The 26185-nt window shown below is 37.4% G+C and overlaps 1 protein-coding gene across 1 annotated transcript; it reads left to right on the forward strand.

Moving 5' to 3' along the window:
* On the forward strand, window positions 1-25588 carry Arl6 (ADP ribosylation factor-like 6). Its single transcript, XM_090406904.1, has 2 exons — window positions 1-563; window positions 25261-25588. Exons 1-2 carry the CDS (start codon window positions 4-6, stop codon window positions 25280-25282), a joined length of 582 nt encoding a protein of 193 aa, XP_090263030.1. The 5' UTR covers window positions 1-3; the 3' UTR covers window positions 25283-25588.
* The last annotated feature ends 597 nt before the right edge of the window (window positions 25589-26185 follow it).

Raw genomic sequence — 26185 nt, forward strand, 5'->3', positions numbered from 1 at the left:
AGCATGGGTTTATTTGAGAAATTAGCATATGCATTAGGAATCAAAAGGAAAGAAGTAAACGTGCTAGTAGTTGGACTTGACAATAGTGGAAAAACTACAATCATAAATCACTTCAAACCCGAGGAACAAAAGGCTTTTGAAATCGTTCCTACTGTTGGATTCAACGTCGAAAGGTTCAAAATGAAAAGCTTAAGTTTTACAGCGTTTGACATGTCAGGTCAAGGAAGATATCGTAATCTTTGGGAACATTACTATCAAGATGCCCAAGGAATAATATTCGTGGTTGATAGTACCGATACGTTACGAATGGTTGTTGCGAAAGACGAATTAGATATGATGCTTCAACACGCTGATCTCAAGGATCGTATTCTACCCATCCTGTTTTTTGCGAATAAGATGGATCTTCGTGAAGCTTTGTCCAGCGTGAAAGTTAGCCAAGCATTGGGACTAGATAACTTGAAGAATAAACCCTGGCACATATGTGCTAGCAATGGTGTAACCGGTGAAGGACTGCAAGAAGGTGTTGAATGGCTTAGTGATCAGCTGCGCTATGGCGGACAAAAGTAAAATTTTGTTGTGATATATTTCATTTCTTTGCCCCAAACTTTAAAAATATCCTTCTAAAATGAATTTAGAGGGATAAATAATACTGTTCTTAGCAGCGTGTGATATTTTAACTATCATGTTACTCTAAATATTTCATGGATTTTTTTCTTTTCTTTTCTCATACTTATATCGAGTAGGGGAAGGGAGTACTGTATCTTAACATTTCCAGGCGAGAGGTGTGGGGGGGGGGGATAACCGAAAGCTGCCGATGTTATCACTTCTGAGAAAAGCTCGAACACTTCTTGAATATTAATTAGGCATGTTGACCTCTCATCTGAGAAATTTTTGCAAGATGAGTCGGATTGATTCAAAATATTAAGATAGTTTTATCCGATTGGGGAAAAAATTAAATACCATATAAGGAACAGAACTTAGGCAACATTCTTTAAAATTAAGTATATGCACATGTTTAAAGAACTGAAATATTTAATTATTTCTGCCGTTTATAAACTAAATATTTATAGCTTCGCTTTCAAAATATCATGGTGTTAATACTGATGCTGGCATCCTATCGTCTTTACCCCAGTACTATGTGGAACATTTGAGGACAATGCAAAAAAAAAAAAAAAAAAAATTCGTGTTCTAATGAAAATATCAGATGTATGGTTATTATATTTGTTGATAAATATAATTATAAAGTATACATAAATATAAAATATATAGTCTTTTATTAGTAACCCTGCCTCAATATTATGTAGGAATTCCATTTGAATTTACCTTGTTCAAGGTTTAACCTGTATATATATTGAGATCATTATAAGGAGTACATATGTGTGCATAAAAATACAAGCAACATTACATAGCCACTTTAATAAGATCATAATTAAAGCACCTCCATAGTCCAATTAGAAGAACATGATGGTACATTGCCCCCTTCGATTGGAAAAGATCTGGGTTTGATTCTCATTGTGGGTGTAGAATGGAATGAGGAGTTAGCTGGAAAAGAGATGAAGGATTGGGGGATTTTCAAAAAATATCTAGTAGATGCAATGTCTAAATGTATTCCAAGGGTGAGAAGGTTAAATAAGGTAGGTGTGAAATGGATGAATAAAGAGATTAAGCATGCAATACAGAGAAAAAAAGGGCATTATGGAGGCAGCATAGGAGAAGTAGAAATAACCATATCCATGAGGACTACAAAGACCAGGCAAGTCGGGTGACTTGGCTAGTGAGGGTAGCTAAATTGAGGTATGAACAGCAGTTAGCTAATGAAGCCAAAAAAAAATCATAAGGAGTTCTTTTGATATGTAGCCAGCAAAAGAAAGAATGATTATGGAAGGATGACATTGATTGGAAAAAATGGTATAGAGACAGCTATTGCAGAATTTGTGGTGGAGATACTTAATGAGCAGTTCATAAAGGTTTTCAATCTTGTGAATGTGACTTCATGGAGAGATTGAGAGCAGTTGATGACTGGGAAGAGAGACTGACTGTAAGTGAGCAAGAGGTGTGTGTGGGGAGTTGAGCAAACTAGATGTAAATAAGGATGTGTGACTTGATAATATATCACCACATATTCTGAAGGAATGTGCCAGGGAGTTGATGCTGGTTTTGACATTTTTTTTTGATATGAGTCTTGCACTGGATCAAGTTCCTAAGGAGTAGAAGGTTGGCAAGATTGTGCCACTTCATAAAAGAGGTGATAGAACTCGAGCATCAAACTATAGGCTTATCTGTGTGTCAGGTATAAGTTGTTGGAGAAGCTTGTGAGAACGAGGATCCAGAATTGTGTTGACAACAATTATCTTTATGTTGGAGGTTTAATGGATTTTTTACAACACTCAAAAAGAATTAAAATAGAATTTAATACTTCCTATATTTCGTCCCAGTCACTAGGACATCTACGGGGATTACAAAACAATTAATGTAACATGCACACAAAAACTTACAATACTAAGCCCAACCACGTGGGTGACACTGACATTAAAAATGCCATCACCATACCCTACATCCGTGGCACTTCGGAAAAAATAGCCAAGATACTAAAAAAAAGTATAACCTACACACAGCATATAAGCCCTGCCACAAACTTACTACCCTTATCCGTTCTACGAAAGATCAGCTCCATCCTCTCTCTCTCTCTCTGCCTGGAGTTTACAAAGTACCCTGTAAGCTTGCGTACTTTGGACAGACAGGCAGATCAGCATCCATCCGCCTGGAGGAACACAAGTCGTACATCGTTAAACACAACTATGGCCATTCAGGCTTGGCTGACCATGTTTTGGACACCACCCACAGAGTATCATGGAAGAAAATCACCATGCTCCACCACAGCAAATTCAAGAAAGAGAGACTTTTCTTAGAAGCAGCAGCAGCAGCAGCAGCTCTCAGAAACCAACCAAATCTTAATAAATACAGTTGCATTAAGCTTCCGAAGATTTGGGAAACACTCATCACCAGAGGTCCCACCTTACATTCCAGGCCACCTACTACCGCCCTTAGAGCGTGCTCCACCTAGATAGGACTTTGTCACCCACGTGGTTGGGCTTAGTATTGTAAGTTTTTGTGTGCATGTTACATTAATTGTTTTGTAATCCCCGTAGATGTCCTAGTGACTAGGACAAAATATAGGAAGTATTAAATTCTATTTTAATTCTTTTTGAGTGTTGTAAAAAATCCATTAAACCTCCAACATAATGTCCTCACAGCACTTAAGCCTCTACACAAGAACAATTATCTTTGATGGACAGCATGGATTTGCTTAAGGGAGGTCATGTTTTAGTAATCTACTTATTACAATAACGTGACTGCTTCCTTGGACATAGGAGAAGGATACACAGTAATATACTTAGATTTCGCAAAGGCTTTGGATAGATTACTTCATAATAAGTTGATAGTCAAATTAGAGGGGATGGTGTTGGATATTAGATTGATGCATTGGATTGGAGACTGGCAGTTTGATAGATATCAACAAGTTGTATATGGGGGTGCGATATCCAGGAAAAGAAAAGTTACTAGTGGTGTGCCTCAGGGTGGCCTGTTTTAGGGCCATTGCTGTTTAACTTGTATATTAATGATATTGATGAAGATTTGGATGGAGGTATTCAGTTGTTTGCAGATGATGCAAAATTGGGACGAACCATGAAGATTAGAGAAGTTTTGACCTTACAAGAAGATGAATAAATTGAGTGATTGGGAATGGGGATGCGAGTTCAATGTTGCAAAATGTAAGGTTTTAAAATTTGGAAAACAATAATGGGATGCAGAATTTATGCTTGGTGAGGATATTATTATTATTATTACGGGCAATTCCAGGGAGTCCTTAGACTCATCGAGGGAGGCCCTAAACATCATGTCGACACAACTATTTGACATTCTCACAGTATCTATCATACCTTGCCTTGAACTCGCTCACTGTTACAGCACCCACAACAGACTCTGGCAGCTTATTCCACTCATTCACCACTCTAAAAGTAAAGAGCCCAGCTCTAACACCCTTCCTAACCACACTCTTGCCCAGCTTCTATAGATGTTCCCTAGTTCTCCCACCACCAGTCCTGATCTCTAACATATCCTCTGAATTAATCCTATAGAAACCCTTTAGCAATTTGAATGTCTCAATCATATCTCCCTTTCTCTGCCTATCAACCAATTTCTGCAACCCACAAATCTTCAACCTGTTCTTATAGGGTTCATTCCGTAGATCTGCTATCATCTTGGTCACTCACTTCTGGATCCTCTCCACCTCCTTCCCATCAAGAAGAAACCTAGGTGACCAAATCTGGGCACAGTAGTCGAGATGAGGTCTTATAAGAGCTCGGTACGAAGAACAATAACTTGCTTGTCTCTGCTCGTCAAAGTATTTTTCAACAACCAAGTGAGTTGATGAGCTGATTTAGCCACTTTTGCAATGTGTCCCCTAAACTTCATCTTCCTATCCACCAACACTCCCAAGTCCCTGGCCTCATCAATCTCCTGGAGTACAGTTCTACCAATGTGCTATACTGCTGCTAATCTTTTTACTCCAAAATGCATAACCTTACATTTTGTCACGTTAAATTGACATCCATTCTCCATAGCCCAGAACACCAATCTATCCAAATCATCCTGCAAGATTTTGACATCTTCTGCATTCACTATTGCCCTACCCAACTTTGCATCATCAGCGAACAAATGAACTGTTCCTCTTAGATGCTTACCTATATCATTAATGAACAAATTAAACAGCAGTGGTCCAAGAACAGAAACTTGTGGCACACCACTAGTCACAGGCCGTCTTTTGGACTCTATTCCTGAATAAACTACTCTGATATCTCTCCATCAACCACCCAACTATCCATCTCACCAACCCTATATCCACTCCCATATGTTGCAGTTTATGGATTAGAATTCCATGTGGTATCCTGTCAAATGCCTTAGCCAGGTCCAGCAGTATCACTGTAAACCCATTACCCTTATCCAGTTCAACCGTCACTGTGTTATAAAACTTGAGCAAGTTACTGGGGCATGATCTACCCTTCACAAAGCCATGCTGTCCCTCATACAGTATCTCATTTTCATCAATCCATTCCTGTATTTTTCCCTTGACTACTTTCTCCAAGACCTTGACAACGACTCCTGATATGCTGATCTGTCGGTAATTTGCAACCATAGTCTTGGATCCTCCTTTATGCAGTTGAACTATTTTCCCCTCTTTCTACGCCTTCGGGACTAAGCCAGACCTGAGACTCAGATTAAACAACATGGTCAAGGGCACTGATAATTCATTAGCCGCTTCATGCAAGACCCGTGCCGGTATACCATCCAATCCCACAGATGTATTCACATTAAGGTTCTGTAATAGACTATTCACCTCCACTTCATTCATCACAATTCCCATATAAACTAATGGTTCCTTCATTCTTTCTATGTCACCACCTGGATGGTATACTCTTGCAAAGTGCTCACTCAGTAATTCCGCTATATCGACTGATTCAGTGACCTCCTTACCATCGGCATTCCTCAAAATCATTCTGCCGTTTACATTTTTTTCTTTTGCTTGCAGCATATTGAAAGGACTGTTTGGGATTCTCTTTAGCTTGCATAGCTAGTTTCCTTTCATAATCCGCTTTTGCTTTTTTTACCACTCTCGTTACCCTTCTGGCCTACCCTTTATACCGTTTGTGTGCCTGCAGGTCATCTTTCTCTTTAAATTCCCTCCACAGTTGTTTCTTTTTTTTTTTTTGCAGCTCAAGCATAATGGTGTTATTCATCCATTTAACCGCTACTTGTTTTACTATTCGGACTCTAGGTATACAATCAGCCATAATGTCCTGTAAATGCTCCTTGACCACTTCCCATGCTGTATTGACATCCAGCCCTTGCGGTTTTACATGCCCTGGCACTGAACCAAGCAATCTCCTAAGCTTGTCATACTTGCCAGCATGGTAATTCCACATATTCCCTGTCTTAATTGAATCCACACCTTTAGCCACCTCCCAGGTCAAGACCTTATGATCACTCTCACCAGTAGGTGGCAACATGGTCATATTCATTACATTCAAATTCTCAGATGCTATTATCAGGTCAAGCACTCTCGAACCCTTAGTATTTTCAATTACATGCTGTCTCAGATAGTTATCCCTTAATAATTGAATAAAATCCATTTCCTTCCTCATATGTGTCCTTTCCTCCTTCTAATCAATGTTACTATAGTTGAAATCCCCCATAATCATTACCCTCCTTCCACTCATTTCATCAATTTGTTTATGCATACTATCTCCACCATCTATTCCATCACCTGGTCTATAGCAGCACCCAACTGTATATTTTGTTCTGCCAGTCTCAATCTCGCACCAAATAGTCTCAAATGAGCTCTTTTTCACTATCCTGCAATACAACTTCAATATTCCTTGGCTGTAGTTCATCAGCTATCATCAATAACACTCCTCTCTCATTTTATCCTCTCTCTCACCCTTCTAAACACATTATAACCTACACATTCTATCCCACTAACTATATCATCTTCTGTCAGCCATGTTTCACTAATGCCAATAACCTATGGCCAGGAAGAGCCAATCAAGCCCAAAAATTCTTCCTTCTTGTTCCTAATACTCCTGGCATTAGTATAGATGAATTGCAGAGGTCCCTCTGTCTCGCCCCCTATCTTGATGCTTTATTCTAACTATCCCATTCCGATTACTTGTCCTTAGTACTGGCTCGGGTACATTACATACATTCTTACACTCAACTGTCTCACTGATGTCTGCATATCCACTTACTCCCTACTTGGTAGTTCTAGTTTCCCTGGTTCTGCACATCCATTTTCACTTCATTCAGCAACACATTTTCCAGTCTCCACACACCAAATCCATTCAAATGCAGGCCATCCATCTTGTATAAATCCTTTTACCCATCATACTCATTCTAGATGTCCACGAATTCCACACCACACCATCTGCATAACCTGCGCATAAAGTCATTTGCGATTATGGCCCTCCTTCTAAACTCCTCTCTGTCATACCGTGACAACAGACTCACCATCCTAACTCTGTCACTCTTTTCTTTTGCTACCTTTAACAATACTTTCAAGTCCTCTCTCATAAAAATTTTTTTATCTCCTTTCAATTCATTTGTACCCGCCACAACTATTAGTTCTTTCACCCTCTGTTTTTGTGCTCTAATACTCTCACATACATCCTTAAATTTCTCACCCGGTAAGTACAATTTAGTTAAACAATTAAATATATTGTTGGAGGTGGAGGAAATAAGAGATCTGGGGGTGATAGTGGTTAAGAATCTGAAATTTAGGTGACATGTAGCCAAAATTGTGAAGACAACACAAAGGCTTCTGGGAATGATGTGGAGGACACTGACTTGTAGAAGTAGGGAGAATTCTTGTTCCATTGTATAAGACTTTGATTAGGCCACACATGGACTATTGTGCCCAGATTTGGTCACCTGGTTTTCAGAAGGACGAAGAGATGTTGGAAAGGGTCCAGAAGCAACTGATTTAGGTAGTTTCTAGCCTCTGGAATGGCGAGTATCAGGAAAGATTGAGAAGATGCAACTTGCAGAGTCTGGTGGACAGGAGGAAGAGGGGAGATATGATAGAGACCTACCAGTTAGTAAGTGGTTGTTATAGAATCAGTGCTGGAGAGGTTCTACAGAAAATAGTGGGAGATCAGGGGAGAACCATAGGTCATCCCTGGAAACTGTATAAAGATGGTATGAATAGGGGAGTGAGAAGCAGGTTTTTTTCATGCAGAGTTGTGAATGATTGGAATGCCTTGCCTGAGAGTGTGGTGTCTGCAGAGAATTTGAGGGTGTTTAAGGCATGGTATGATGAGCTGTGTATATGATAAAAAGACCTCCTAGATGAGTCTTTGACTCCATGGGGTCTTGGGTAGTAATAATAATCATTATAACAAGAGGAATCTTTATATGAGCTTTCTCAATTGAAGGTGAGTTAGCCAATCTCATATGGAGGTAGCAGGTTTTTTTTTGTTTATTTTTCTCCCAGAAACTCATCATCATCAAATTCCTGCCATGTACCCTCAAGGGGTGTACAGGATATGATAGTACTACATGAAAAAAATTACATCATTACTAACTTCCTATCTACAATTTTCCTCCAAATCATTCTGTTACTTGTCAAGACTCCAACATTATCAGATCTTATATTTCTATCGTCTAAGGCACTTTGTACCATATCAATCCACCTATATCTTGGTCTTCCTCTGGGTCGTTTTGCTGCCAACCTGGCAGAGAACACTTGTTTTGCTAATCTTTCTTTGCCCATTCTGATTAAGTGACCATACCACCTGAGATTAGCTCTGCTAACGCATTCCTGGATGTTAACAATGTCAAGTTCTTTCCTAATATCCTCGTTTTTAATATGATATTGCCATTGATGCCATCTGTTCACACCTATAATCTTTATCAGGACTCTCAAATCTGTGGTTTGTAGTCTTTGGTCAAGTGTTTTACTTCTGACTCAGCTCTCAGATCCATAAGGTAAAACTGGTTTGAACACTGTCTTGTATACAGCTAATTTAGTGTTCTAACTAATTTCTCTCTTATTCCATATGAATTTATTCATTGACTTCCCACCATACCAGCTTTGCTGATTCTGTTGTCTATTTCTATATTTAATTTACCATCCTCGCTAAAAATCGTGCCTAAGTAGCTGAAATGTTTTACTTGTTCCACAGGTACTCCATTCACACAGTTCACATTTTCAATGATTCTGCCTATTTTCGTTATCTTTTTTTTTTTTTTTGAACTTCATACCTTATATATTACAACAGCTATTCAAGTTAGTCAGAGAATCATGCAGACTTGTAGCGGATTTATTTAGAAGTATAACATGATCCGCATAAAGCAAAGAACTGACATTAACATCTCCAATTTTCATATCATGTTTAATACCACTTTCCTTCATAATGTGATCCATATAGATAATGAATAACAGAGGGGGATAATGTACATCCTTGTCTCACACCAGATTTAACATTAAACCATCTTCCTGTACTTCCTTCAATTCTAACTGCTGACTTACAACTCAAATAAAGACTAAGTATTGCTTGATATAATGCCCCATTGACACCATATAACTGCAGCGTATTGAATAGCTTCTCTCTTGGCACCTTGTCATATGCCTTTTCCAAATCGACAAAACTTAAATACAGATCTTTGTTATATTCCCATGCTTTCTCGACTATTTGTCGTAAAGTGAAGATCTGATCCTGACAGCCTCTATTTGGCCTGAATCCAGCTTGTTCTTCACCAAGCTTTTCTTCCACAATTCTTCTCAACCATTTCTCAAGTATACTTGCATAGATCTTGCCAGGAACACTCAGTAGGGAAATACTTCTGTAATTCTGACATTCAGTTTTATTTCCCTTTTTATATATGGGTACTATGAGAGCTCTACTCCAATCATTGGGAATTTGTCCCTCTGTCCAGGCTTTCTGAACTATGCAGTGCAGCCACTGTAAGACTCTTATACCACCATACTTCATCATTTCTGGTCGAATATCATCTACTCCTGCTGCCTTTCCACATTTCAAGCCTTTGATGGCTTTTTTTACTTTAAGTATGGATATGTATTCCTGACTGCATGCCTGGTTAATGTTTTTTACCACTGTGCTTTTTCATCACTGCTTGTTTCATTTAGCAGTTTTTCAAAGTAATTACTCCATACTTCAGGGATATCTTTTTCTCCTGTTTTCATGTCACCTTTATCATCTCTAACTCCTTTTACAGCACTCTTTCCTCCATTCCTAAGCTTCTTCAACAACCTCCAGAATATTTTGCCACCTTCTTGATATTTATTTTCTATATTCTTGGCAAAGTTCTCCCATGATTTTTGTTTAGCTAGTTTTACATAGTGTTTAGCATTCTTGCATTTGTCTCTGTATTCTCTAAGAGCACAAGCTGACTTATTTGACAGGAACTTTTGATATGCTTTCTTCTTTTCCTTCACTGCCTCTTTAACTTCCTGTGTCCACCAGGGAGTTCTGATTTTTTTTATTCTTGCAAACAACCTCACCACATGCCTCTCTGGCCGAATCAATCAATGTTTTCTTCAGAGTTTTCCACTGAATCTCCAAGATTTGATTCTTGTTCTCAAACTCTTTCATTTTTTCTTCAATAATCTTTGTGTATTTTAGTCTACAGTTCACATCTGAGAGCTGCTCAACTTTTATTTGCTTTAAAACTTTCTTACATGTTATTCTTTTCAATATGAAATTCAATTTTATCCTGCTCAAGACTATATAGTGATCACTTCCAATTTCAAATCCTCTGTACACTCTGGTGTCCTGCACCATGGAGAAAACATCACTATCAACAATAACATAGTCATTGAGACTTTTCTTATTCCTTGCCTCTTCTCTCCATGTGAATTTGTACACATTTTTATGTTGGAACATGGTGTTAGTAATAACCAGTTCATGTCCTGAGCAGAAATCCAACAGATATTTGCCATTATTATTAGCTTTGCTCTTTTCTCCAAATTTTCCCAAAATATTTTTGTATGTCTCACAATCATTTTCTACTCTGCTATTTAGATCCCCAACAAGGACCAACTTTTCCTTTTTCATTATGTCAGTTGCTTTTTCTAAAGCCTCAAAAAAATTCCACCACTTCTACCTTAGTAGAATCTTCTGTGGGACCATAGGCACAATTAAGTCTCATTGTCCAGTTTTCCATTCTCATATTTGCCCACATTACTCTACGTGAGACTGACGTCCATTCAAGAAGATTAGCCTTGTATTTTGTGTTGAATATTATGGCTACTCCTTCTTTTCCTTGATTGTTATTGCCTGAAATATAACATTTTGTATTTATTGCTCAGAAAGATCTCGCCAGTTTGTCTTTTTTGTTTCAGTCACCCCTATTTTGTCGATCTGGTACTTATCTAATTCCTCAGCTAGCTCCATTTCTTTGCCATTCAGGCTTCTTATGTTGATAGTACCGATCTTTATCTCTGGTGATGTTGAGTTGGGGTTTGTTTTCAGATTTGTTCCAGTAGCTGACTTTTTGCTGTTCACCCTGGTTCCCTGGCAAAACACAACAGGGGCCTTGTTTAACCGGGCGACGCCCCAGTCGGCATGAAATTTTGTCATGTCGTACCATCATTTTTTATTTTGGTTTAACCAATAAGAATACAATTTGGTCAGCTAAATCCCAAATTGCTAGCCCATCCTCATTCATTCAGTATCCAAGTAGATACCCAACAGGGTGCACCACGAGAAGGTGAGGATTGAACATTAGGTCAGAAGCCCTGGTCGGTTCTCCGCATTCCTTTAAAGGCTATGTGGGTGTCTCCTGTCAGTTATACAGCTTTGACCCTTAAGCTTGGATTTTTCATCCTGCATATAGGCAAATTGACCAAAGAGAACACACACAATTTATTGATAAAATATAAGGTTGGTGTGGTGGGTGGTAGATGGTGTTGATTGTAGTGGTGTTGTGTAGTTAAAGGATTAAGTAAGGGAGATCGTTAGTTGTAGTGAAGTAGTGTGCCTTTCCACAATGAATACCTGGACTTATCATGGGAGGGCACTCATGAAGTTTTATGTAATAATAATAATTTGAAATAAATTGTTAAAACTTAATCTGATCTGAGCGTGAGGTCACCAATTTTTCTCATAGTCCATACTAGAAAATGGTAAATCATGGACATTTGGATAATGTCCAGAATTAATAAATGTGAGCTGATTATTATATTTCAGAACATTTCTTTTTATTAATTATTAGACATTTAAAGTATATTTTGAATTAAACATTAATGAGAAAAGGACATTCATTTTTTTGGCAGTAATTTTCCCAAAATCTATAGTTAAATTTATATATACTTGATATTTTTAGAAAATATTTGAAGACGTTTGTTGGTTAGAAGAATAGACTGAAATAAGTAATTACTGATTGGATGTAGAACCATAATTGTTGCCTCCTACCATACCAGACACCTGCCACATGTGATTCCTGTGGGTTTTCAGCGAAAATGATAGAGAAATGCTAAATAATTTTGACTTTGTCTTCCATCCCAGTGGCATCTCTCTCTCTCGCTCTGTCTCTTTACCTGCCCTCAACAGTAATCAGACATTATGCTTGAGATCTAATAACTGCCATATATCATATCTGTAATCTTTTATATACTTAGCTGGCAGTTATCCCCATGCATCTAAGCAAGCATATATCCAGTGGTTTAAAAAAGAGAGAGAGAGAAGTATGCTATCCAAATACTGACCAATCACCATCACCCCAGTCCTCTCCAGAATGATGGAGAAAGTCATTGACAGTCAACTTTTTTTCATTTAATAGATCTACCACTCAATAACCATCAGTATTGATTCTCCAATCTGCATTCATGATTGATCTTTTGATTGAAATGTTTTTGAGAAATGTGCTGTTGCCCTTCACATTTCCAGAGCATTTGATTGTGTCTGGCATTGAGGTCTGCTTAATAAATTACCATCCTTTGGTCTACAAACCTTTTATCTGGGCATTCCCATGTGGATGGCCCTTCATGCTCTCTTCATGCTTCTCCAGAGTGCCTCAGGGCTATGCTCCATTATTTACTTTCTCCTGTATATAAGTGACCTGTCAATTGCTACTAATCTAGACCACAACTTCACTGACAATGCTTTGCTTCATTTGTCCACCTCATTTGACAAATTAGTAGGACAGATACTTTGCATGCAAACTTTGTTTGCTTATACTTGAATAAAGGATTATGCAAGAATATAATTTCTTGATAAATTTAATTTAATGAGAAGTTGATTTGAGTCTGTAGCTGAACAGTATATATGGCTGTTGACTAGCAGCTGCTCATGTCTAAATATCTTATCCTGTCTAGTTCAATCTTTCACTACACAGCCTCAAAGCTACTATCTCCCTCACTCTCTTTCTACAGGCATATATGTAATTTTTTTCCCTTGGTTATAATGCATTATATATATTTCTTATTTGAATATACAGATGATGCAATATCTCCTTTGTTTCATCAAACAAGGGAATGCAGAGAACAGACTAGGACTTCTAGAACTAATATCCAGTCCTCACCTTCTCATGATGCATCCTGTTGGGTATTTAACTGGATATTGAACACATGAGGATGTGCTGGTAATTTGGGATTTAGCTGACCAAATCGTATTCTTATTGGCATAAACCATAACAAATGATGGTACAACAAGGCAATTTCATACAGCTGGGGCATCACCTGGTTAATCACTGAACTGGCCTTGACATATTTACCCATTAATAATTATATGGATACAAAGTGTCCATTAAAGTTAATATAACATTTGGATACTATTGATGTAGCATGGATATAAAGCTGATATTTTTGATATATCTTATCCATGTAGTCATTTGAATGGTTAAACAAGGACTTCCATTGTTTTCATCAGTGAAACCAGGTAAACAGCATTTCATACAGCATAGAGTGAGCTACTGAACTCAACATCAACAGAGTTCAAGTTTGGGACCATCAACATAAGAACTTTCAGTGGAAAAGAAAAGAAATGGAACTAGCAGAAGAAGAATTGGAACCAGATTGACATAATAGTGGTTACCCAAACAAAGAAGACAAAATAGGTGAGATCTTTCTTTGCACCAAATGCAAGATGTTATATTCAGGCAATAGCAATCAGGTAAAAAGGAGTAGCTATAGTATTTAACACTAAATATGAGGATAATCTTGAATGGCAAGCAATATCAAATGGTGATGTGGACAACTGTTTTTAATGAGGAACTGGACAATGAGATGTATTTGTGCATTTGGTCACACAAAAGGGTTTTAATAAGCAAGAAATGGAGGAATTTTTCAAAGCACTAGAGAAGGCAGCTGACACAACAAAAAAAGAAAAGTTGGTCCTTGTTGGAGTTCTGAACAGCATAGTAGGAGATGATTATCAAACATATAAGAATGTTTTTGGAAAATTAGGAGAATAGAGCAAAGCTATAAATAAAATTTTTTTTTTTTCTGTTGGATTTTTCTGTTCAGGACATGGATTAGTCATTACTAATGCCATGTTCCAGTAAAAAACATGCAGAAATTTACATGGAGAGAAGATGCAAGAAATAAGAAAAGTCTCATTGACTGTCGTTGTTGGTGAGGATTTTCCGTTGGTTCAGGACATGAGTATACAGAGTATTTGAAATTGAAAGCAGTCATCATTTAGTTTTGAGCAGGATAAGATTGAATTTCTCATTGAAAAGAAGAGTACATAAGAAAGTCTTAAATTGACTCAAAGTTGATCAGCTTTCAGAAGTGAACTATAGACTCATATACACAAACATTAATCAACGGGGAAAAAAATGAGTTTGAAAACAAGAACCAAACCTTGGAGACTCGGTGGCAAACAGTGGAAAAAAAAAACATCAATTCGGCCAGAGAGGCATGTGATGAGGTTGTATGCAAGGATAGAAAAATCAGAACATCACGGTTGACTCATGATGTTAAAGAGGCAGTGAAGAAAAAGAAGAAAATGTATCAAAAGTTCCTGGCAAGTAAGTCACCTTCTGCTCTTAGAATACAGAGAAAAATTTAAGAGAGTGAAGCGTTTTGTAAAACTAACTAGTCATGGGAAGACTTTGGTAACATAGAAAACAAATATCAGGAAGGTGCAAAATATTCTTTAGGCTATTGAAAATGCTTAGAAATGGAGGAACGAGTACTGTAAAAGGAATCGGATGATAAAGGTGACATGAAAACTGAAGATAATGATATTCTAGATGTCTTGAGTAATTTAAAAGGTTGCTAAAATAAACAAGTAGTGGGAGCAAGGTGGTACAAAACAACCAACAGGATTGTAATTAGGTGTACATACTAGTATTTGAAAAAGCTATCAAAAATCTGAAATGTGGAAAGGCAGCTAAAGTGGATGGATGATATTCAACCATAAATGCTCAGATATAGAGGTATGAAAGTTTTACATTGACTACACTGCATAATTCAGAAGGTATGGTCAAACAGTTGAATTCCAGATGATTGGAGTACCGCATAGTACCCATCTATAAAAGAAAAAGGAAATAAAATTGAATATGAAAATTACAAAGGAATTTCCCTCCTTAATGTTCCTGGTGAGATTTATGAAGTATACTTAAGAAAAGGCTATAAAATTGTGGAAGAGAAGCCTGGAGAACCCAGCTTGTTCTCCAGGCCAACTATCAGTTGTCATGATCAGATTTTTACTTAATATAAGGTAGTTGAGAAATCATGGAAGTATAACAAGTATGTGCATTTAAGTTTTTGTAGATCTGGAAAAGGCATAGATAAGGTGCCAAGAGAAAAACTATTCAAAGCACTGTAGTATTTTGATGTAAGTTATGATGTAAAAGGATTATATTCTAATGAGCAATACATAAGTTATAAGTCAACAGTTAAAATTGAAGGTGATACAGAAGATGGTTTGATGTAAAATCAGATGTGATATAAGGATACACACTATCTCCTCTGTTATTCATATATATGGATCACATTATGAAGGAAGGTGGTATTAAACCTGTTATCAGATTTGGAGTTGTTAATCTCAACTCTTTATTGTATGCAGATGATGTTATGACTCTAAATAAATCAAATACAAATCTGCTGGATTCCCTGACTAATTCTCTCATTCCATAGTCAGGATTCTCAGACTGTGGAATGAGAGAGATATTAGCCAAAAATGCTAAACTAGTTCTTTTTTGTAGATCCAGAAGAGTCATACAACAAGATGCCAAGAGTAAAGCTTTTCAGAACACCACGATTATGTTGATGGAAATGGAACATTTTACAGAGCACTGCATGTAGTGTTTAAGTGCCAGCATGGTTGACCCGAGTTACCCCCCCAATAGCGTATCTGTTCTCCAACCAAAGGCTGCAGGTTCGAATCCTGCCGTGGGCATGGATTTTTGTGACAGTCTTTGAAAATATTAGAGGTGATGATGGTGGTGTTGGACGATATAGATGGCATTGATATAGATCAGGGATCTCCAAACTATGGCCCGTGGGTCAGATGCAGCGTGTCAATTGGACTAATTTTTCAATAAGAATCAGTAAAAAAAAACACAGGGTGTTGATAGATTTCAAATGCATTAATTAAAATTGTGTTCAAAATATATTCCTGAATAGCAAAAAGTAACCATAATCCAAGTTATGGTCTTTCTGACTGTAAAAGGTCGGTTAAAATGGACTAACGGAGAAAAGAAATTTTGAATTTTACAAGAAATTTGAAGAAATTTGCTTGTAAATTTATCTCTATTTTTGGAACAACGTATCTTTGCGAACAAACTTTTTCCCAAATGAAATATATCATTCTTGTCAAAATACAGGACAAATTTATCTGATGAACATTTGAAACTTGTAATTAGTACTTGTAATTAGCACTTCAAAATTTGAGCCTGAGTTTAATAAGATTTTAAAAACACAAACACAGTTACTTCATTCACATTAATGGTTTTATTATAATTTGTGATAAAAATATGAGAATTTGCTGATAGTGTTCGTTGTCATTAATATGCGATAATTTAATCCCACATACTCTGTAATCAGTTTTTATCTGCTTTCAATAAAACTCATATATCTAGTTCTAGATTTTTTTTTTTTTTTACTATGGCCTGCTAAACAGTGCTGAAGTACCCAATGTGGCCCTCACGGCAAAAAGTTTGGAGACCACTGATATAGATGATGATGGTAGTTGCGGTTCGTTGTAGATGGTAGAGATGGAGAGTTGTAGAGTAGGTGCCCTCCCTCGAAGAGTCTTTGAACTCCTTGTAGGTGACGCGTCATAATAATAACAGTAATAAGTGATATAAGTAGTTAGAATTGAAGGTACAAGTACTTGATTTGATGTAAAATTAGATGTAGGCAAAGGTGCACATTATTTCCACTGTTATGTGGGGATGGAGGAGAAGTGGTATTCAACCTGATATCAATATTGGAAATATTTAACATAGCTACTCACTTTATGTAGATGGTTGTAATCCTAAATAAACCTAGTACAAGTCTTCAGGAGTCTGTGACTAACTTCACTAGTCTTGTTCCATTTGACTGGGTCACAATCAGTCTGGGTGTTTACCTTTCCCATAATGGCTGCAATATACATGTTCAAAAGTATGCTTTGTTATGTGAAGTCATCTGCTTCACATAAAGGTAGTTGTGAAGATATTTCATGCACATTGTATTTTCTCATGCATGGGTAAAGAATTTAATTTCTAATGTTATGGACATAATACACTGACCTTGTGTCCTGAGGCACTCTTCAGCCATAAATCCAAAACAACCACAACCTATTGCCCTTTAATTTCCAGCATTCTTATTTCTCCCCATCACTCTTCCGTCTTCTTCATTTGTCCACCTGCTTCCTTTTCTGTCACTTTCTGACCATCTATCCCACCTGCCACTCATTCTTTCATTCCTTATGCTTCTTCCTTCAGCCATTTCTTTCTGTTGTTATTGCATTTCATACTTCAAGCTGACTCCTTTCATTTAGCCTATTATCAAGATCCTTCTTGCTGTTCCCAGGATGTGGCGTTTGCACACCAACACGCTTAACCGCACGAAGGAAGACCTTGATTTCGAATCTATTTGGCGACTAGAAGAAATTTTTCTAAGCCTTTTTTCGATCGGTTCCTGAGTTAGTCGATCTCTGGCACGGGTAAGCAGGTTTTTTCTCCCCGAAACTTTGGTTTTTCGTACCATAAACTCAAGAAAATCAACCGTAGAACCCACATTATTTCAGACATTAAATACGAGTGTTAGGGTTAGGGACTACGAGATGGCAGCACTTGTTGAGCCATTATCTTCCTGTGTGCTGCTTAATTAGTGATAGCCTTGGGCCATCTGTCTCTGATTGGGTACCAGTGGAGTTAATTACAAAAATTCATTCTTGTATGAATATATATGTGTATGAATTATTTCATTTCCTTGAGGAAGGTATTAGTTTGTTTTGTTTCATCAAATTTATGTAATAGAAGTTGGCATACTTCTGATTATATGAAGAAATTATTTTTGTTCAATAACAAAATATTTTAGGCAGAAAGAATAAATATTAAGTAATTAACAGTAAATTAAAATCACTATGAAATGGGAGATTTAGGTTTTTTTTTTTTTTTTTTTTTTTTTTTTTCCCCGTGGGCTAGTGGGCCAAGCGCTGCGGATGCGATTTGAAGAGCTCCTGATTCAGATAAGTTTTACTAGGAATAATTAAGTATATATGCGTAATTGTTTAAGTAAGAGTGGCTGTAAATGTTGTAAGCTACCGATATTATTAGTGTGGGGTTTTTTTCTTGCCTAAACTAAATTACGAAATCGTTATTATTAGACCTAGTAACCTGCAGAAAAAAAAAAAATGGCGGCGGCATTGTCATTCCATGATTTTAATTTAGATTTCAGTCGTTTCGTTAAGTGTGAGGTCTGTTATATGTATTCCTTCGATTACATAAATGATTTGTGGATGTTTAGTGCGGATGGAAGAAGGGTGTGTGCGAAGTGTGACCTGAATGAGGAACTGATGAATGCGAATATGAAATTGATGACAGAAAGTGTTAGTACCGATTGTGTTGCGAGTGCACGTTTGAAAGAGAAGGATGGTGAGAAAGAGAGGCGAAAAAATATTAAAAAATCAGGAAAAAAGAAAAAGAGCGATTTGACAACCGTAACGGAGGTTAAAAGGGACGAAAGTGAGGCGGAAAGAAATGAAATTGAGAGAACGAATGAAAGTAGAAATGGCGTGATGCAGAAATCGCAAGTAAAAAAAATCTAAAGAATAAATGATAACGAAAAAAGAATGAATGATGGCGAAAGTTGGACGCATGTTAGTCTGAAAGTACGGAAACAAAGAAAGATAAATGAATGTGAAAGTGAGAAGAATGATAGTGAAAGTTGGACGTATGTTGGACCGAAAGTACGAAAACAAAGAAGGATGAATGAGAGGAAAGTGAGAAGAGGGGATCAAGAGTTAGAAAGATTTAATGATAGAGTGAATGTGTCGCGAGGTTCGGAAGGTGAATTGGATTGGATGAGGCAAGAAATGAAATAGATGCGGAATGAAATTAAGAGAATTCAGGTCAAAACTATTAAAATAAATCATGATGGCATGAAAGAGTTAACGAAAGATGAGCAAGTGGCGTTGTATGGCGACTCCATTATTAAAGGTATGCTAGAGGATAAAATGCACAAGGTATGTTTTCCAGGCGGTAAGATGAGTAGAGTGATTGAGGCATTGAATATGAGGCGGGAGCGAGCAAAACAGTTAATTGTATTAATTGGTACAAATGATTTGAGAGAGAACAAAGAGCATGTCAGAATGAATGTCAGGAGACTGCTTGGAAAGATATAAGAGAATAGTGTGACAGGAAGGGTAGTCAGTGTGTTGCCTAGGTATGATTGTGGTGAAATGAGGTGGAGAGCAAGGATTATGAATGATATTCTGGCTGAAATGTGTGAGGAGATGGGAGTACAGTTTGTTAATGTGTGGAATGAGTTTGAGGGACGAAGTAAGCTGTATGGGAGCGATGGACTGTATTTGAGTGGTTATGGTGTGAGTCGCTTGGAGAGACTGCTGCTAGAAAGTAGAGAAGTAAATAGAGAGAATGAATCAGATCAAGAGGGGAGTGATGTGGAAGAGCAGGAGAGTAAGACAGGAGAGATTGAAGAAGTGGAAATGAATGGGGAAGTGAGTGGTATGAGTATAGAAAATGAGAGAATGGGTGTGCAAGAGGAGCAGGGAAACGAGGAGGCTCAGGGTGGACAGGGGTACACAGCGTGAGAAAGGTGGATGCTCCAAGAGGAGGTGAGAGCATGTGTAGGCAGGAAAGTAATGGGATGACCAGGGATCAAGAGGAAACAGATGGAATTGCAAAGGGTTCTAAAATGAAGAAGCAGAAAGGGAAATGGCCCCAGTCCAGCATGGAGAGATCACATCGAGTGAGTGGTATCAGTGGAACTAGCTGTAGATCCAGAAATGAGTTGTTGTGTTTGTATACCAATGCTAGAAGTATAAGAAACAAGGCGGATGAAATGGTTGCACTAATTGCGTCTGTGCACCCAGAGATTGTCGGAATAAGTGAGACATGGTTAGACGAGGACGACATCCTGACAGGAATAGAGATGGAAAGGTATGATGTGTTTCGTGAGGATAGAAGGAGTAAAAAGGGAGGGGGGAGTGCTATTGATGATAGAGAAAGAGTTATGTCCATACAAGGTAGAGATGCAAGAGGGAAATAGGGCCAGTGGTTTTGAGACAGTATGGTGTGAGATAGAGGTGAATAGAATCAAATACTTGGTGGGATGTTGTTATAGACCTGGTAATGTGGATGGTGGTGATAGCGAAATGTATAGTCAAATAAGCCAAGCAAATAAGAAAAGGGTGATCATTATGGGCGATTTTAATTATGGCAATATAGACTGGAATGAAGAGATAGCAACTGGAAGTAAAGAAAATGAGTTTCTTGAGTTTTTGAGGGATAACTACCTCAGACAGTATGTAACAGAGGGCACACGAGGATTAAGGGTCTTGTATTTGGTCATCTCATCGGAGGATGTAATTATCAGTGAGGTGTCAAATCATCCACCAATTGGTGAAAGTGACCATGAGGTGATTACCTGGGTAGTTGCCAGCAGTGCAAGGACCCCTGTGAAAAAAGGGTATATGTGGAACTACAAGGGAGGGTGATTATGAAGAGCTCAGGAGACAGCTTGCAGGTGTAGCATGGAATGAGGAGTTAGCTGGAAAAGAGATCAACGCAGCTTGGGGGATTTTCAAAAACTATTTAGTAGATGCAATGTCTAAATGTATACCACGGGTGAGAAGGTTAAATAAGGTATGTGTGAGATGGATGAATAAAGAGATTAAGCATGCAATACAGAGAAAAAGGGCATTGTGGAGGCAGCATAAGAGAAGTGGAAGTAACCAATTTCATGAGGTCTACAAAGATCAGGCAAGGAGGGTGACTTGGTTGGTGAGAGTAGCTAAAGAGAGGTATGAACAGCAGTTAGCTAATGAAGCCAAAAAGAATCCTAGGGAGTTCTTTCGATATGTAGGCAGCAAAAGAAAGAATGATTATGGAAGGATGACATTGATTGGAGCAAATGGTATAAAGACAGCTGTTGCAGAATGTGTGGTGGAAATACTTAATGAGCAGTTCATAAAGATCTTTCAATCTTGTGAATGTGACTTCATGAAGAGATTAAGAGCAGTTGATGATGGGGAGGAGAGACTGACTGTAAGTGAGCAAGAGGTGTTTGGGGAGTTGAGTAAACTAGATGTAAATAAGGCTGTGGGACTTGATAATATATCACTGCGTATTCTGAAGGAATGTGCCAGAGAGTTGACACCTGCCTTGACATATTTTTTTAATACGAGTCTTGCATTTGGTCAAGTTCATAAAGAGTGGAAGGAGGGCAAGATTGTGCCACTTCATAAAGGAGGTGATCGAACTCAAGCATCAAACTATAGGCCTATCTGTGTGTTAGGTAAGTTGTTGAAGCTTGTGAGAACTAGGATCCAGAATTGGGTTGACAACAATGGTATAATCTTAGATGGACAGCATGGATTTGTTAAAGGGAGGTCATGTTTTAGTAATCTACTTACTTATTACAATAAAGTGACTGCTTCCTTGGACAGAGGAGAAGGATACACAGTACTATACTTGGATTTCGCAAAAGCTTTTGATAGAGTACCTCATAATAAGTTGACAGTCAAACTAGAGCAGATGGGGTTGGATATTAGATTAGTGCATTGGATTGGAGACTGGCTATCTGATAGGTATCAACAAGTATGGGGGTGTGATATCCAGGAAAAGGAAAGTCACTAGTGGAGTGCCTCAGGGGTCTGTTTTAGGGCCATTACTATTTAACTTGTATATTAATGATATTGGCGAAGATTTGGATGGAGATATTCAGTTGTTTGCAGATGATGCAAAGTTGGGACGAACCATAAAGAGTAGTGAAGATGTTGTGGCCTTGCAAGAAGACTTGAATAAATTGAGTAATTGGGCAAGTAAATGGGGATGGGAGTTCAATGTTGCAAAATGTAAGGTTTTAAAATTTGGAAAACAAAGATGGGATGCAGAATTTATGCTTGGTGAGAATATATTGTTGGAAGTAGAGGAAATAAGAGATCTGGGGGTGATAGTGGATAAGGATCTAAAATTTAGTGGACACATTGCCAAAATTGTGAAGACAACACAAAGACTTCTGGGAATGATGCGGAGGACACTGACGTGTAGAAGTAGGGAAATTCTTGTTCCATTGTATAAGGCTTTGATTAGGCCACACATGGACTATTGTGCCCAGATTTGGTCACCTGGTTTTCAGAAGGATGAAGAGATGTTGGAAAGGGTCCAAAGGTGACTGACTAAGGTAGTTTCTGACCTCTGGAATGTCGAGTATGAGGAAAGATTGAAAAGATGTAATTTGCAGAGTCTAGTGGAGAGAAGGAAGAGGGGAGATATGATAGAGACCTACAAGTTGGTAAGGGGTTGCTATAGGATCAGTGGTGGAGAAGTTCTACAGAGAATAGTGGGAGATCAGGGGACAACCAGAGGTCATCCCTGGAAACTGTATAAAGAGGGTGTGAGTAGGGCAGTGAGAGGCAGGTTTTTTTCGTGCAGAGTTGTGAGTGATTGGAATGCCTTGCCTGAGAGTGTGGTGTCTGCAAGGAGTTTGAATGTGTTTAAGACACAGTATGATGAGATGTGCGAGATAAAATGACCTCCTAGATGAGTCTTTGACTCCATGAGGTCTTGTTTAATAATAATAATAATGTTCAAATTTCTATAGCTGTTGCTATGCTGGCCTAGTTGGGCGAGTGGTTAGCATATCTGCTCTCCAGCCAAGAGGCTGTGGGTTCGAATCCTGCCAATGGCATGGATGTGTGTGATTTTCCTACTAACCATTTACTATATATATATATATATATATATATATACATACACATATATACACACTGCTGTGTCCTGGTGCAGTATGACCTTTGATGTCTTTGCACTATATAGTTATGGTGCAAAGTTTCTGGAACAAAAAACTACTTAGAAACAGGATTGCAAATAAATAATTTACTGATTAAAATAAAGTATTTACAAGCTGATATTTCGTTAGTTCAAGCTAGTTTACCATTATCAGAAGCCCTTTGGCAATATACAGTCAGTGAAAATGGAATGAAATGACGATGAGAACATGGGCAATCACATTTATAGAGGTGACAGTGATTAATACTGAGGTAGATAGGGTGGTGAACCAAAATCTATGTAGGATCACACCATCAGTTTAGTTGCAGTTAACTGGTTCTGTAGAACATGTACCACTTCCAGGAACAGATGCTCAGATTTAAAATGGGATTTGTGAAGTAGCCTGACTTTCTTCCATCTGATGTAATGGTTTTCCTCTAAGGAATGTTGTGCTCAGCATCATGTGGCGACAATTAACTATTGTTGCCACTGATGATGAACTGTAATATTCAGGCTGAAATATATGGGCTTAAATAAATAGTGTTACTTATCACTTGTATTTTCATGTTAATTGAAGAAACTTTTCATGGCACAAGTATCTCTTAAACTACGATTAAGTCTACTCTTTTGGTGTTTGCACTGGATGTATTTTTTTTTTGTTCCTTTTTTTTTTTCTTGCTCAAAATACTCAGTTACACACTGTTAGGGAATGCTTTACATATCTGGGAATGTTAGAAGATCCTGATCTTTGTCTCAGGAAGATGGAAAGTTTAAGAGGTTTGTATACAGTTATGATCCTGTGTTTCAGGAGAGAGCCCAGTTTATCCATTATATCTTTTATGTAGGGTAAAGATATGGTGTAGATTTAGTCTAGTTGGGGGTGGAGGTTCTTTAAGGAGTTTTGCAAAGTCTTTTTTTCTGTTGTATCCATTTTGTTGGATTGATAAAACAAAGCTTATTGTTTCAGGTGTAGTGCTTGCCCTGAGGATGGAATTCTCTCTTCGTTAGAGGCTAAAGTTCTGAAAATTCCAGAGTTTCTAGGCAGGATAGTGATATGAAGTGGCATGTAGGTATCTGTATGTGTGTGTGTGGGGGGGGGGCAGGTATGATAGACTTAGATGAGTCACTTACATAGTAAGTGACCTATCTGCTTGCCTTTTAACTAAAGTATTCAAGATGGCAAGGCAAAAGGCATAATCTGCCTCCACCATACTTCAGCACTTGGGTGGGGACAGAATTCACATCCAAAGATTCAGATGATTTCATGTATAAGAGTATTTGGATGTAAGTGAGGAGTCCATTACTACACCTTCAGTTTGTTTCATGGGCTGGCCAGCTAAAATACCTCAATTTAAGACAGTGCTTAAAGAGTTTGCAATTGTCAGAGAGAGAGAGATAAATTTTTGAAACGAGAACTTGTGTATCATCTAGTTGAATGTTACCAGTAGTCACCACACTACATCATAACTTGTATGCTTCTTTTCACGTGTGTCAGTGCAGTTACACAAATTAACAAAATATTTTGGAAAGGAAGTAATGATGTCTCCAAGTAATGGCAGTATATTATTGCTTGGTTTATACTATCTAGTGAGAAGTTTCCAATTCATATAAATCTGTCATATGTGAATACATTAATATATTTGTGCAGTTCTCCAAATCAGCCACTGTAGCTCAGTTGGTATTGATGTTACTGTTTGGTCACAAAGACCTGAGTTTGAACCCCCATCTAGGATGTGAAGAATCTTTATAAATACATTTCAATTGCAGATAAGTTGGTCAGACTCATACATTAAACAGGTAAACCAGTCAGAATGATTCGCACCCATTTAACAGACATGATACACTGGCATCATAGCTATAGCCTTAGTTGCTTCAGCTGTAATAGTAGTATTATAAATTGATGCAAGTAATTTAAATGGAGCATTTATATATATATATAAATAGATAGAAAAAAAATCTTAATACAAGGTAGTATGCTATTTTTGAAAGAAAAGTATTAACAAAAAAAATGAGGTAATGCAGGTTTTTTAAGAATAGCAAACTGTATTCAAACTAAGTAAATTAAAGTTTTTTGTTATAGGCAATGCAGCACAACACAGCAGGATCCTATCCTTTGTGGACCAACACCTATGATAGCTTATTAAAACATTTCGTTTATAGAATAAATGAGATAAATTTACCAACTTAACTGTTCAGTTACTTTTAAATAATTAGATTTGATTATTTCACATATTAACTCTTTGATGTTTTAAAAATTGTTTATTAAAATATTTTTTTATTTTCTTTAATTAGGAGTAAAATATCTGATTTTTGATATTCAAGGAGAAGTTTCAAGAGGTTTTAGAGTTGCAGAATTAGTTTATCATGAAGCATAGTGATAAAATTCCAAATGGCTATTAATAGGAATAGGTTATGTTACTGATCAGAATATTTTAAACATTGCTTATAGCAAAATTAAAGGAACTGTAGTATATGTTTATTCCCAATGATACCTTGTTCTTACTTAACTGGAATATTTTCTAAGTCAGTGTAGGAAACTAATTTGCCTTTAATTGGATTTATCTAAAACTCTTCCACTGGTTGATTTCTGTATACCCTTTCTGTTTCGATAACTTGAAACAGATAAATATGTAATATTTTCTTTAGTTTTTATGCACTTCGTGAGTTGTCAGTATTGATAAGGTAACATGTAAAGAAAGGTTTAGGTGTCTGTCATGTTCATAATAATACTAAATGGTATAAACATCAAGAAGAAAAAAATATACATTTATTAAACTCACTAATATTTCACTTGCTTTCTACCCAGCATCATCAGAGTACAATGATTATTGTGAAAGGCATGCTGAACTAAAATAAGTAATTGTGGAAACAATTTAAAATTGTAACTGACACCTAATGTCTTTACATGATGCTCGCTATAGGTTGGATAACTACAAAGTTAATTTAGAGAAGTCCTGCTATTAGCTCTCAAAATGGCAGTCTGTCAGATGTTTGGTAAATTAATGCAACCATACTTGTTGAGGTTAGGAGAGTGCTTCAAAGCTGATGCTGATTCTAAGAATAGTCCCTCAGACCTTGAACAGCATTCTGTGTAATATAGATGTTTATCTTCATCTGATCCTATGTGAAAGAGTATCCAGAGCATGGTCTACCAATGCTGACTTGTCATACAAATGATCTCAGATGTAATTTTTGTGTTCTTCAAGGCAGATGTTAA

This window comes from Typopeltis vanoorti, chromosome 2 (assembly GCF_054136105.1).
Source record: "Typopeltis vanoorti isolate ZY-2024b chromosome 2, IOZ_Tvanoo_1.0, whole genome shotgun sequence".
NCBI classification, from domain to species: Eukaryota; Metazoa; Arthropoda; class Arachnida; order Uropygi; family Thelyphonidae; genus Typopeltis; species Typopeltis vanoorti.

Bases quoted from the DNA above. Each gene is read 5' to 3' on its own strand.
- Arl6 (XM_090406904.1), top strand. From the start codon at position 4: ATGGGTTTATTTGAGAAATTAGCATATGCATTAGGAATCAAAAGGAAA. The intron at 564-25,260 runs GTAAAATTTTGT...TTCTTTAATTAG, and splicing joins CTGCGCTATGGCGGACAAAA to GAGTAAAATATCTGATTTTT.